At 39.9% G+C, this 14,631-nt stretch overlaps 1 protein-coding gene across 1 annotated transcript in view; it reads left to right on the top strand.

Annotated features, from left to right (window-relative positions):
* The window catches only part of LOC109927725 (cilia and flagella-associated protein 47-like), a 413,667-nt gene that overhangs the window by 43,000 nt on the left and 356,036 nt on the right, over window positions 1–14,631 (top strand). The window contains exons 11-13 of the mRNA XM_048603110.1: window positions 7,301–7,444; window positions 10,510–10,693; window positions 12,911–12,964. Of these exons, the coding sequence (XP_048459067.1) occupies window positions 7,301–7,444; window positions 10,510–10,693; window positions 12,911–12,964 (382 nt within the window). The remainder of the gene's footprint in view (window positions 1–7,300; window positions 7,445–10,509; window positions 10,694–12,910; window positions 12,965–14,631) is intronic.

The raw sequence follows: 14,631 nt of genomic DNA, 5'->3' as shown, positions 1-14,631 counted from the left end.
TCCAACAATCGTTGAGTGATCAATGTTTATTAAGAGGTTGGAAAAGTATCACTGCATTTCTTTGAATTACACCATGAGGCTTTTATGTCTACCTGAAAAGGCAAATAGGCCTTAGATTAAGGTTTTATCTGAAAGATAATATTTCTAAACATGCAGCACACCCTGAACATAGGAATGCCAGCCTAGATTGAAATAACTCCATAGAGGCTGGTGTCCTGTTGCCAAGTCATCCTTTATTTACACATGGAGTGTACTTCACACTGATCCAGCTTCCTCAGAACCAGCTCTCAGAGTGAACATGATGTCTGAGACTGCTGTTTATATCTGTCAGCCAGGGATCCCTGATTGGACGAGGTTAACAACCCCAATCAGGGAGCTCATATTCTGTGAGGTCCACCTGGCGGATCTTGTTACAATCATTCCAGAGGATGTGCTCAAATTTCTGGAGTGGGACTTGCAAACTCGACCTTCTGACTCACACAGGATATCTCTGTTCATATTTCTGTTGAGAATGAAACTGAAACAAATATAGAAAAATGCTGTTTTACGTTTGTTTGACAGATGAGCCTGTTTTCTCCTTTTAATTTTAATATTTTATATTATTGTTTAATAGTTTTGAAATCCTGAGTCATATTGACTCTTGGTGGTTGGTTTTCTCAGCCCCTCGCAGGGGTGTCAGAAGTCAAAGGGGCTCCGAAAGTGCAACATGTTGTTGACTCATCACATTCCCACCTATCCCTGACCAGTCTCCCATTTTGTGGGAGAGGTGGAATCATCAGGCAGCCTATCTTTGGGCCTGTTGAAGCCTTTAAATGATAATGACGTCATTCTGCCCATGACAGGAGAGGCAAGGTGGGTATGACAAATCTCCTTTGGGGTGACTCTGTCCACTGGAAGCATTCCCTTAATCTCACCAAGGTCATTCACTTATGCTGTAATCCTCTTGGATGCACAAACCTGGCCCTTCAACCTGGATCCTAGGGCCAGGCAGCCTGACCATGCCTAGACTCTGGATCTGCCTTAAATCTGGCCTTGGTAGCATACTCTTCCTCAGCAGCTATTTGTAAACTTATCTGTGGCTATTGTTTGAGTCTGGCCCTGCAGATGCTACTGAGCTATCAGCAGGAGCCCATGTTCCTCTCCAGATGTGAGCAGAAGTGTCAGTCTGAGGCAGTTATGCCCTACCAAGCATAAAATGGCTGAGGAGCAGCTGACTTTTTCATAACGGGCTCCTGACCGTCTTTTCGCTGGTTTATTGGTGAGTGGGGCCTAGGACAAGGGCATCTTGAAAAATCCTTGGAAACCCTGCATCTGGTAAAGGCTCTGTGGCCTCTTCAGTTGACGCTTTCTTTCCAATGGGTAATACAACAAAAATGTTTATGCTTCACAAAGATTTGTTTGGATTTCCCACCTTTACTGCCTGATTTTGAGATGAAGTAGGAATGATACTGTGGAATTGTGTGTCCCATCTACTGTAAGTCTTGGGGATTGGTTAGCTCATTTAGTTGGAAGGTAGGTTTGAAAAGCAGAGTGATGCCAACAGTGAGGTTTCAATTCATGCACTGATTGAAGTTACCATGAAAGGCTTTCCTTCTCAACTTTTCCCCTCGTTTGAAGCACCACTAATCATCTCTCTCTCTCTGTCTAATGGGAGAGCAGCCCTATAGTCTGGTAAGATAATGCTGACTTTACCTTTCATTTATTGTGTTATGAATCATGTTTGTTTAAAATGATGATTCAGTATTATTAGACAGAATGTGAGGGTAAAATAAAAGATTCATAACGAGCTTATTGCTCTGATGAATTTTTGTATTTGTTTCATTTTTCTCCTGAAAACAGCTTCAGTATCTACACTTGCACATTTACCTATGAGCTATTGCTGCTTTTCTAACACCGAAGAGGAATTAATAGATTTGCCTTTGTAATGACCCCTGTGTCTTTTTGTTTTGGATTAAGGACACAACAAGAGGAGAGCCAAATAGGCAACATAATGTTATGGACAGACCAGACCAGACCCCTTCAAAATATTTTAAGAAAGTTGTCTAGACCCTAACTTTTGCCTATTTAAAAGGCAAATGTGAAATGCTGTGTTCCATATGCAATGCAACTGGTCAAACTACTCAATATTAAGCAAGGACACAATTAATTCAAACACTACAGTTAAAATACAACAAAAGAAAGAAGAACTTAGAATAACTTAACTCTATTGGAAAACTTAACAGAATAATTGATACAGTAACTATTACTAATTAACTGTTCCAATATAGTAACATCCCATAAACACACCCTTGGCAAAAAGACAAATTCAGAAAATAGATTTTTTACATGCAATACCCTCAGTTAGAAGAGAAATCCCAGCTTCTAACTGTAGCCAAGAGAGGGGGAGGAAATAGTTTCTACTTCTTTAAGATTCCATCAACTTTTGCTGAATCTAAAAGCTAAAAAAAAAACATTTGAAATCCCGGTCTGTGAGAGCTGGCCACACCCATTCAGGCTGCTTCTATTGTTCCAACTTGAAAAAAAAACACAGGGTCTCGCAAGCTGTTCAAGTTACCACAGATTTCTCAACACATCTCATTCACTCTCTCTTAAATGCAACCAGGACAAATACACTTCTGAAAGTCACAGCAATGTCACAATAGGAGTCAGGTGACACTTACTCACATGAAGCCCTCCTACTTCTATTTATAAGAGTGCTTTATAAGTATCCAACTATCAATAGTTGTAAATTAACAACATTCCACAGCCTCCAGCTTAGTGTTACCGGTTTGTTCCAAGGAACCAGCCGAGACTTTTAATGCCAGAATCCGATACCTGTGCACGGATACGTGAATCCTGTCACAGATTCATTGTTTGTAAGAATGAACAATACCATTTATATGTCTACGGCTAAATGTTGGCAGTGTTACAAGGCCCTGCCATCTTATAGATTTGCTAGGTTTCAGCAACAACTTGACTCATAGGACACGTCACCAAACTGCACTCTTTGACCAAATTTCTGGGAGGATTCTGGACGATCACTCCGCACCCACTGTCAGTGATGCCCCCAGGAAGCTAGCACTGAAAACTTTGCTCTAAACATTCAGTGAGGCCCTGGATGCAAGGTGAAGAAGACGAGTTTCAATCCTTAGTCCCTGCTGTTTTTTAGCTGCTGTTCTGCCATGCCAGCCAGATGGAATGCTTAACAGCCTATGGCTCCTTTCCTGCTTTAACCTCCAAATGAAAGGCTGTGCCATGTGATGTTAGTTGACTCTGGCCTAAGGCACCAAATTTGGATGCATGGCATTTTGGGGAGACAGAGCTAAACCAAGGGAGCTTTTAATGCTAACTTTTTCAACAGAAAATGGTCTATAAGTATGCAAAATAGCAGGTAAGATTGATGAATGAAGTATGCAGCCAACTGAATATGAATGGCATGATGGTGATATTCTTTAAGGGGTGCAATTTTCCAAAATTATAACGTTAAAATGAAACTTGTCTCATTGCCTGCAAATGTTTCTTGCAAAACCTTTTGCATTTCAATCAAAAGCTTTAATGAACTGAAATTATACAGTGTTTTAACACAATTTCTTGAATGTTGCAATGAACAAAAACAAGTTTATATTGCTGATGTTTAGAAAAAACCTATAATTATTGATGACAATCTCATTGTCTCAGGTTCTGGTTTGTGGAAAGGAGGGGTGCTCCCTCTAAAGGCAGCTTTTAAAATGGAAGTGTTAAGTTACTTTGAACTTTTACCTCAGTTAATATAAATGAATAAGTTGTTCTGAGTCTGATTGTGTTTGCGCAGTATGAGTTTATAAGTACATAACACCATCATATCATCCCGAATGGATTAAGATGAAAAGAACTGAATACATGCTGAGTAGAAGTTAAAAACACCAAAAGTGTGAAAAGATTTTTTTGAGGAAGTCTTTGAAGGTGAGGAAATACAGAGCCAAATGTAAGATTTTGAAAGGTAATTCAAATGGAAGAGTATGTCGACCTTTGCTGCTGGTTGAATTATTTTTAATTTTGTAATAAATATACATTTTTATTTATAACTACAATACATTGTTACAACTGTATCTATCTCAATTTTAAAAATATTCTCACACAGGTTGTAGGATGCTGGCAAGAACAGTTGTTGACCACCCTAATTTGCCTGGAAAAGGTGATGGAGAGCTTCCTTCTTGAATCCCTGCATCCATCTTTTGCAGATGCACCCAAGTGTTGGGAAAATAGTTCTAGGATTATAACCCATTACCAGTGAACATTATAGTTCCAAATCTCAAAGGCGCGTAGCTTGGAAGCTTGCAGTGTAATTTGCAATTGGTGGTGTTCCCATTGTCTGCTGGGAGTATTATCTAGGTAATAGAAGCCACAGGTTTGGAATGCACTGTTGAATGAGCATGAACTGCTGAAGTGCTTCATGGGTATTCACTGTTACCACAGTGTGTCGATGGTCGTGGGAATGAATATTTCAGTTGGTTGATGCAGTGTTAGTCAAGTGGGCTGTTAAGTCCTGAATGGTATCAAGCTTGTTGAGTTTCATTGAAGCCTCACACACTCAGGGAACTGGAGAGTCTTTTTAACGCATTCCTGGCTTGTGCCTTGTACGTGGTGGACAGGCTCTGGGGATATGGAGGTGAGGTGCTCAACATTGGATTCCCAGTCTCTGATCTACACATGTAGCCACAAATCAAATTTCAGCTAATACTAACTCACAGAACGTTAATAATGAGAGTTTCTGTGATAGTCATGTTACTGCACGTCAAGGGAAGGTGTTAGATTATATTTTGTTGGAGATGGTCATTGTCTGGACCTTGGGTGATGTAGATGTTACTTGCCACTTATCACCCCAAACCTGGATGTTGTCCAGGCCTTGCTGCCAAAACTCCCCTAATTATTTTCTCAATGTCTGATTTAGGTGTGATCAATCCAACGTCATGCTGATTCGTCTGCACAAAACCTTGGAGTGACAGTAGAGCCGTGCAGTGTAAAGGGAATGTTGCTTGCTGCATTTTAGCATGGACTGCCTCAGTAGCTGAGGGGTCATGATTGTGCTGAACATAGTGTAATCTTTAGCACACACCCTCCTCCCTCCTCACTTCTGACTTCATGATGAAATGAAGGTCATTGATGAAGAGGGTTGGATCAAGGACATTACTCTGAGAAACTCTTGCAGCAATGCTGCAGGACTGAGATTGATTAGGTTTCCAACAATCACAACCACCATCCTCTGTGTTAGGTATGACTCCAACATAGTCTAATATCCATTGTTTTCAATCTTACCAAGGTTCCTTGATGCCCCAATTGGTCAAATTATGCATTGATGTCAAGGGCAGTGACTCCATTGTGTTCAATTGTTTTGTACATATTTGAGCTAAGCTCAGAAGCTGAGTGGAATGTAAATAACCTAAAATAATAACCAGTGAGCAAGTGGTATATAGGTCCTGCTTGATAGCACGGCTAAAAACATTGCCCATCACTCCTCTGATTATTGAGAGGAGGCTGATGGGAACAGATTGGATTTATGCTGCTTTTTGTGGACAGGACAAACCTGAGTAACGTTCTATTACCTAGCGCCAATCTCCTGCTTTGTCCCTCTACCTTTATGTACTACTTATATCTAAATAATCATCCAATGCTGCCTTGAATGCCTCAATTGAATCTGCCTCCACCATATATTCAGGCAGTGCATTTTACACCTTAACAACTCGCTGTGTGAAAAAAGTGTTTTCTCACATCATCCTTGCTTCTTTGGCACATCTCTTTAAAACTATGCCCTCTCTTGTTCCTTTTATGAGCAGGCACAGTTTCTCCCCATCTAATCTATCCAGCTGCTAATGACTTTGAAAAGATCCATCAAATCTGCCCTCAGCCAAGGAGAACAGTCACAACTTCTTCGATCTATCCTCATGACTGAAGTTTCTCATTAGTGGAACCATTCTCGTAAATCGTTTCTGCATTCTCCTCATTGAATTCACATCTTACCTATAATGTGGCACCCACAAATGTACATAACACAGCTGAAGTCTAATAAGTCTCTCATAGTGTTTCAGCATCACCTCCTTTCTCTTGTACTGTAATCCCCTTATGATAAAGCCAAGGACACTGTATACTTTATTGACTGCTCTATGCACCTGTCCTGGTACCTTCAGTGATCTGTAGACACATACACCCAGGTCCCTCTACTCCTACACCCGCTTTTGAATTGTATCCGCTATTTAATATTGTCTTGTAATTTTCTTCCTACCAAAGTGCATCACCTCACACACTGAAACTTATCTGTCACCTACCTGCCCGCTCCATTAATCTGTCAAATTCCACTTTTCCTTTCGTTGATTTTCTCACCACCTGCCACACGCTCAGTCTATTAGTTACTTACTTCAGGATTCAAGCAGCTCAGTCAGTAATGGTGCTTCTGGCCACTCCTGATGAAGGGTATTGAAGTCCCCACTCTGTACCTTTGTTACCCTCAGTGGGTATAGCAAGCAGTGCTCAACATGGAGGAGCAGTGATTCATCAGCTAGGTGGATGGTAATCAGCAGATGGCCTCATTGCCCTGTGTGATCTGATGCTGTAAGATTACATGGTGGTATCTAAGACATTGTCTGTGGGGTGTGATTCAGTATGGATTACAGCCAGGCTGTTGCTTGACTTAACAGTGGGGCAGCTCTGCCAATTTTGGCACAAGCCTCCAAATTATGTGAAAGATGCCTTTGCAGGATCGCCAGGTTTTGGTGTGTCATTGTCATTTCTAGTTTCTAAATTGATGCCTGGTGATCTGTTCTGGTGTAATTCCTTTTGATATTTCTGTAGTAGTTTGGTGCTGAGTAACTTGTCCATTTCAGATGGCAGTTCAGCATGGTGTAGACCAGGTAAGGGTGATACATTCCTTCCAAAAGGCCACTAGTGAACCAGATGTGTTTTTTGCTTTGTTCAGGCAATGTGGCTGACACTGGCAAGACCAGCAGTTATTGTCCATCCCTAAGTGTCCAGAGAGCTGAGAGTCTTGAATCTGGAATTTTATAGAGAGGCACAGCATCTAACTCATACACGGGGTCTCACTGTCAGCTGATGTTTGAATCTGGAATCTGGCTATTGGTGAACCTGACCAGTTATTTGTTAAGTTGTGGTCTTTGTTGTGTGATTTACATGATATACTTTGTTTATATTCTTAAATACTTGAATATTTCTTTAAATATTGACCATGACCTTGAACACCTTGGTTGGAATATGGCCTTTAAATCATATCTTTGCATTATTCATGCTAATTTATGACAGATACATTGCATTTTCTATTAATTTTTCCCAGTGAAAAAACACAACAACAGATTCCTGTGGATCCTGAGTACACTTATAATGATGATGAGGTAGCAACAATGAAAGCCCATAAAAAACATTATGAAGATTTTATTCAGCATCTAAGATTGCGTCGCTTGCAAAGGCAGGATCGCAGGTAAATAATGGAAATATTCATATGCTGCTTTGTCAAAACAAGAAAGAAAAGCAAAATTTAATGACTCAGCTGAATTTTTTATCATAACTGATATTTTTTATGATGCGAGTGTTTCATGTATTTTCAGATTACCTCTTGTAAGAAGGAATTGATTGACATCTGTTTGGATAGCTATATTTCACTCTTTCTTTACACAATGGAAATAATATTTTCCCTTGGCTAGTGAATATAACATAATATTTTGAGTTGATACAGCACCATGCAGATAATTGTGGGTGTACAATAATATGAAAATAGTTTACAGATTCGTGTGAGATCAGAATATTCTTTGCGATTGTTGGGATTGTTGTGAATGGTGGTAGTCTGAAATAAAATTGAATCATAAATTGGTAACATGATTTTATCGATATTCTAAGTATCTGAAGAAGGAAAATGTGCAGAGATATGTAGAGAGGTCAGGGGAGTGGTATTATATGTGTTCTTCCTTCAGACAGCCAACACAAACATGATGCTTTGAATTGCCTCTTCTGTGGTATACTAATTCTATGATTATGTGAAATGCTTCCTTGATTTACCTGATGACACTGTCTACAATGGTGCAGTAAAGAAAAACATGCATACAGCTTAATTGTTTCTGTTTTCTCCTTTTCCAATTAACTTGGAGTGAAAGTAGAATTCTCATGAATGGTTAATAGACAGTGGAAATAAAGTTTTAGATCATTATCATATTCTCGTGGCTTGACATTTTTATGTGCTTCTCATTTTGAAAGAGAGGGAACAATACCTATGGAGATCGAACTGGTTAAATCTGCAATTATGGGGCCAGGCAGCCAAGTCGATAAGGATTTCTATAGGAATGAAAAGAAATTCTTGTGCTTGTATAACACCTTTCATGACCGAATTACTTTACAGCCAGTTAAGTTGTTTTAAAGTGATGTCTCTGTTGTAGTGTAGGAAGGGATATAGGAGCAAGAAGTGGGCATTATCACAGAAGTAAACAACACAGGAGGCCATTTAACGGATTGTATCTATTTTGGCTGTTTGAAAAAACAGACATTATCACTCGCAACTTTTGTCCAGAATCCTGAAAGTTGTTAATCCTCAAGTAGTTTTCCAACTCCCTTATGTCATTGATTATGGAATCTGCTTTAACCACATTTTCAGGGAGAGGGTTTGATTCCTGCCACTGAATCAATTCTACAAATGTACTATCATCTTTCCAATTAACTCTACGAGCTTCCATACTTTTAGCCTCCTGAAAGTCCATTATTAGATATCAACTGCACAACCTTGATCAGCCTTCTCTGCTACTTAATTGAAGTGTAGAATCAAATTAGTCAGATCTGTCTTTAAGAAATCCACACCAGTATTCCTTGATTAAACAATGCCTTTCAAAATTAAAGGTTAGCTTGTCCCTGATTGTAGTTTCTGATAGCATGCCCACCTACTGATATAAGGCTGTAGTTTTCTGATTTATCCCTTTTTTGAAAAGTGGCACAATAAATGCAACTCTGTTGTTCTCCTCCAATCCTATACTCAATGAGGATTGAAAATTGTGGCCAGTTAATGGCCACATTGGACTTTGTTGTGCTGCTGCTGACTTCTAACCCACATGTGAGGAACCTGGCACTTTTCGCTTTGTAGGTGGTGTTGGTCAAGGTGATGGGGGCCTCCTTTGCAGGTCCCATTGAGACCCCTGATGCTCTGCACAAAAAGTCATTCCCCATTTTTTAACCTTCTCCCGCTGCCTTTTTAATTATTTTCAATCTCCAGAGCCTCATATATAAAATATACATATCAATGTTTCCAGTGTCATTGGCTTTTGTGATCCCTGAACTATCTATTTCTTCCCTTTGCTATGTTTCAATGATTTACAGTTCAGGGACTTGATTACCAGGGGAGGAAAATGGTGACTTGTTGCACGCACATCTGCAAATTTAGTAGCTTTAGGAGACTTTAGGTGCTGCCAGTTGCATTTCAGATTTTGAGGACCAGCTTGAGCCACTACTCCTTCATTTCTGCACTGTGGTTTTCGGTCAACCACCTTCTGGAACAGATATGGTTCAGGAATCTATCTCCCAGATACATTGTATTGCAATCAGGCAAAGAACAGTCGCAAGGCTGATCACTAGTTCTTGAGACCTAAGTTAAGCGGAAAAACTGAAGTAACTTGAGCTCTCAAATTGGAAGGAAACATCGCGTTAGGAAGGGCTGATGTATGGCATACTACAGGCATATTTGACACATGAGATTATGTCATGAGCTAGCAGAGAAACAAAAAGCGAGATAACAAAAAAGATTTAAAAAATCTCTGAGGTAGGATGAAGTATGATTTTGGAAGAGGTTTTGTGTTGTGGCATTGTGCAGAAAGGGTTTGGGTTTTGAGTAGAGTGGTATCAGTTCTTAAGCTTGCTAGAACCTGTGCAACTTAATGCTCAGTTACACTTTGAACACTTAACATTATTGCTGGTAGGTGTGGCTGACCTGTTATTACTGTGAACATAATTAATGAATAAAAGCTTAATTTTTCCAAACCTTCTCACCTTTACTGCCCAGGTATTAAATGTTCATGGTTTCAGTTGCCTTCTGCTTTAGGATTGTCAAGTAGCTGCTGCCCAACTCTTGATGTCACCTGCTGCCTGTTAGCATTGCTGATCAAAATCTTGTTAAAGTTTCATTTTGGTGCTCTGGTTTACACTCCAATACATGTAGCTATCATGAATCTTGAGTTCCAATTAGGAATTATAGTTTTATTTATGCACAAGATTCTTCATATTATTGCTGTGTTGAGCACAACTTTTTGTTCTTAACTGCCTTTGCTCAAAATAATTAAAGATATGGAGAATATTTTGTTAAATTATTGTCTTTTTTATGAACAGGATTAAGTAGCAGAGCAAAGGAATTGCTCTGGAAAACTTAGTTGCATCTAATATTTTTCAAAAAATACACACTTTTAGTTGGAATCCAGCAGTGGAAAATGATTTACAATTGGCTTTTAACAAGATATTTAAATTACCATATATACTGTAGCATTATTATAAAACCAACTCATTCTCTCTCTTCAGAGAATTTGAACAATTTAACAATGCAAAAGATATTGGTTTGAGACCTGCAGAAGGACTAGACTCTCCATATCCCAAAGTCATACCCTTTATGCCATCGAGACAGCCGCTAAAAATATGTTCTGCAGTGCCACCAGCTAGAAAGCCCAAGCTTAAAGTCAAACACAGCAATCTTGGAGAAAAACCAGTAAGTTAGTTTCATTTCAGTTCTACTTTTGTGGTAAAATTATGTAGCAGTAATGTTATAATTAGAAATAGAAACAGAAAATGCTGGAAGTTATTCAACGGCAGAGGCTGGAACTGAATGTGTGGGCTAACTCTTTGTTTTTGGGTCAGGACTCTGACATCGGGATCAACTGGCTCGAGTGGCACCCAGTAGCTGACACAGTTTCCTGGTGAATCCAATTACATTCTTTGTTGTGATTGTTGGACTTTTGGAGATCAAGATTGAGGTCAAGCCCTTTCTTGGAGTTATGTGTCTTTTTCTCTTGCAAAGTAAATCGTGAAAGAGTTAAGCCTTTCACTACCTCCAGAGGATCAGACACATGTGATATTGCTGTCTTGTGTTGCCTTCTCCTCATGCACTTGTGATAGGAGCTTTGTCTATCTGGGAAAATCACATTTTCATGTTTGGGGGCACCATGGATCCTAGGTTGCCCAGATCATGTTTATGCTGATCTGTACTGGAGGTGGCAGGTTGTCTTACTTTGCCAGACCACAGAAGATTGTAGGAGTCTCTCTGACATTGTTCCTATTTCCTGAGACACCTCCTGCCAGGCCTGCTTCATCTGACAAGCTAGTGTTCTCCTGCTCCTCTCAGGAACCAGAATGCTCTGCCACACCGTGGTTAGCATTGCTGCCTCATGGCGCCAAGGACCCAGGTTTGATTCCACCCACAGGCAACTGTCCGTGTTGACTTTGCACATTCTCCATGAGTCTGCATGGGTTTCCTCAGGGTGCTCTGGTTTCCTTCCACGGTCCAAAGATGTGTAAGTTAGGTGGATTGGCCATGTTAAATTGCCATCAGTGTTCAGGGATGTGCAGGCTAAGTAGATCAGCCACGGGAAGTGCAGGGTTACAGGAATAGGTAGGGAGTGGTCTGGGTGGGTGCTCTTTGGAGAGTCGATGTGGACTCAATGGGCTGAATGAGCTGCTTTCATACTGTAGGGATTCTATAAAAATCTGCCTAAGTGTCTTGCCCATTTGCACAGCAACCTTACATTGAAAGAATGGAATCCTACCTCTTTATGCATGGTGCTAGCTTCTCTTCAAGGAGTCCAGAGATGGAGGGAAATCATATTGCCCTCCATTTGCAAGACTTGATCAGTTGTGAATTTAGTATAATCTGATGCCTATTCAAATGAGGTATCAGTTACCTGCTTGACATTGTGATGAGCATTCACTTGCGAGTTCATAGTCAGGGCCAGTGATGCCCCTTGAAAGCACCCAGAGACATGGAAGTAGCGTCTGATCCTCACTTTAACAGGTACTGCCAGCATGTGCCCATGTGATCAGTGGGGTGTGAAGTGCACCTCTACGAATGCTTACAATTCTCTCATGATTTTCCTTTATTGAAACATCCTCTGGCAGCACTGATGCTCTCACCCAGGAAGCCTGTTCTTTATTGGTATACCCTATGGAAGTCACTGAGGCCCAGTTCCAGAGGTGACCTTTCTCGACAGCAAATATACAATATCAGCTGCTTGGACACTCCCACTCTGCCTCACTAACCCCTCAAGGTTGACTCCCTCTCCTTTCTCTACCTCACCCAATTGATCTAGTGCTTACAGATGAAACTCTCTTCAATATCAAAACACTGAATGAAGAGTTATCTGATCCTTCCTTTTTTAATGCAGCACTCATATATGCACCATCTCTCTGACTGCCTTCCCACCGTGATGTTGCCTACATTTCCCGTGATTAACCTCTGAGGTTGCTTTTTGTGCTTCGTTGAGCTACCACTTGACTTGTTTGCATGATAAGTTGATGGCTCACCACTGTTATGTGGGTTCCCTCTGCAGAAAACCCCATACTTCAAATCACATCAAAATTGCTGTGTGGCAGGACCATGTTGGGAAGTTTGCATGTAGTTTGCCAAACCAAAATTGCAGGCTCACTTGCCTCCTGTGTTCAGTGAGATCAATGTTTCAATTTCATGAGCTATCTTCAGAGTGGTGACAAACAAAAAAAAACCTTTCCTTAAATTCTGATGAAAGTCCATCAAACATGCTGTTTGGCTGAATATTTTCCAGCATTTTTTAGTCTTATTTCAGTTTTCCATCTTCCACAGTGTTTTGTAAATGTGTAGCTTGAAGCACTGAATAATCTTGCTTATACCAGGCCAACTTGTGCCTTTGTATTTCTTCCTTTACACAATATTTTTGTTTTGTCTTTCCTTCTCAAGGTATTGGCCTGTCATGATGAAGGTTCCATGGGTACAATGGACCATTTTGCAAAGGTAAGTTACAAAAGTAGACTATTCTGAATTGGGTTGCAGGAAAGTGGGGAAGGGAATTGGAGCAGTTAGAGGTGTAACAAAAATGAACCTTTTCCTGCTCCAACATCCACACACTATGTTTCCAGCAAGGCTTGCTGTAAAGCTTTCAGGAGAGGATTGCCACCCCTCGTGCAAGTTCATCTCCTGGATACTTCTGCAAGTAACCTGGGAGAAAAATTATTGCAGCAATAAAATATTTTTAAAAATAATTCTTCAAACGTCTTCACTAATGAGTTGTGAAAATATATCAGATGTGGAGGAAAACTGTTTGGATGACGATTGACTCTCAATCAGTCAAGCAATAAATTCTGTTCACTTTTGAACTGCCATGGGAAGTGCACAAAAATCTATTGATCTCATACTTGAATATACTAATTGATGGAACATCCTTCATCCACGGAAGAAGAAAATTCCACAGATAAAATATTACTTAAATTTACCAGTACCTTGCAGTCTTTCCCACAGATGACTTGGCTTTGGGAAAGATCTGACAATTAGCCGAGGAGTTTTTAACTTCAGATAACTGTGGGACTTTTGCTAATGAGAAAGAAGGCGAAGGTAAAAATGAAGACTTGTACAATATGCGAGCATTAAAAAAAATGTATTGTTCATTTGAATTGTTCCAATATCATTCACTTACAATCACTTTAAGCTCTATCTTAGAAAACAAACAATTTACACTGGAAGTATATTAGCAGACAAAGTACAATTGAACATAGGCAGACATGCTACTCATGGTATCACCTGAAACAAGAAAATGCGTGCACATAATTTCTGCTGGGCAGACTAATTATTTTCTCTTGCTCGATGGTCTTTTTACTGCTTTTTGTGACCATTTTCAGCCCAATTATTAATATCTTGTCCATTGGATATGCATCCACAGCTTTCTTGTGTTTGCTGCTACAGTCTGAAATAAGCTGCTGATCAAACTTGAGCAAACTAACTCTTTCTGTCTGCCACATATGCATCAGCTGTCAGGGTATAATTTGCAGCTAGTGAATTACTTTTGAAGCTAATGTATTCACAGTTGTCGGGAAATACTTGGGCCATTTTCACTCAAGATCCCAGAAACAGAGATGAGGTAAATAACTAATGAATTTTTTTTGCAGTATTCGTTGAGGGCTAAAAGGGCTAAATGTAAATATTGTACGATAGGTCTTCTGCCCTTCTTTAGGTGCTCCTATAGGATCTTTTGAATGTACTTGAGAGGACAGATGTCTCCTTGTAGCTTTCTTTAATGGGGGTTCCTAGTATGGAGCTGTTGTGATGCCATCAAGCTCCCCCTGTAGCCAGTGAGATTAGGGAATGAAATGTATTAAAATCCAATTACTTTTTAAGTACATTGCATCAAGAGAAATAATCATTTGATATAATGAGAAAATGTACAAAATAAATTTGTTTCAAGGTCTAGTGTTTTGTCTTAAACATGTTGTTTCACAACAGTGCAGAAATATAAAATTATATTTTAAGACTGGATCTGTTGCTCCGCAATTGTTATTACTTACACTGCTGGTAGAAACCCAGTTATAAAAACAAAGTTGCTGGAAAAGCTTAGCAGGTCTGGCCGCATCTGTGGAGGAGAAAACAGAGTTAACGTTTCGGGTCCGGTGACCCTTCCTCAGTTCTGA

The sequence above is a fragment of the Rhincodon typus genome, chromosome 11 (genome assembly GCF_021869965.1).
Source record: "Rhincodon typus isolate 14 chromosome 11, sRhiTyp1.1, whole genome shotgun sequence".
NCBI classification, from domain to species: Eukaryota; Metazoa; Chordata; class Chondrichthyes; order Orectolobiformes; family Rhincodontidae; genus Rhincodon; species Rhincodon typus.
The sequence above is the reverse complement of the archived record's forward strand: the minus strand, read 5'-3'. Positions and strand labels throughout refer to the sequence as shown.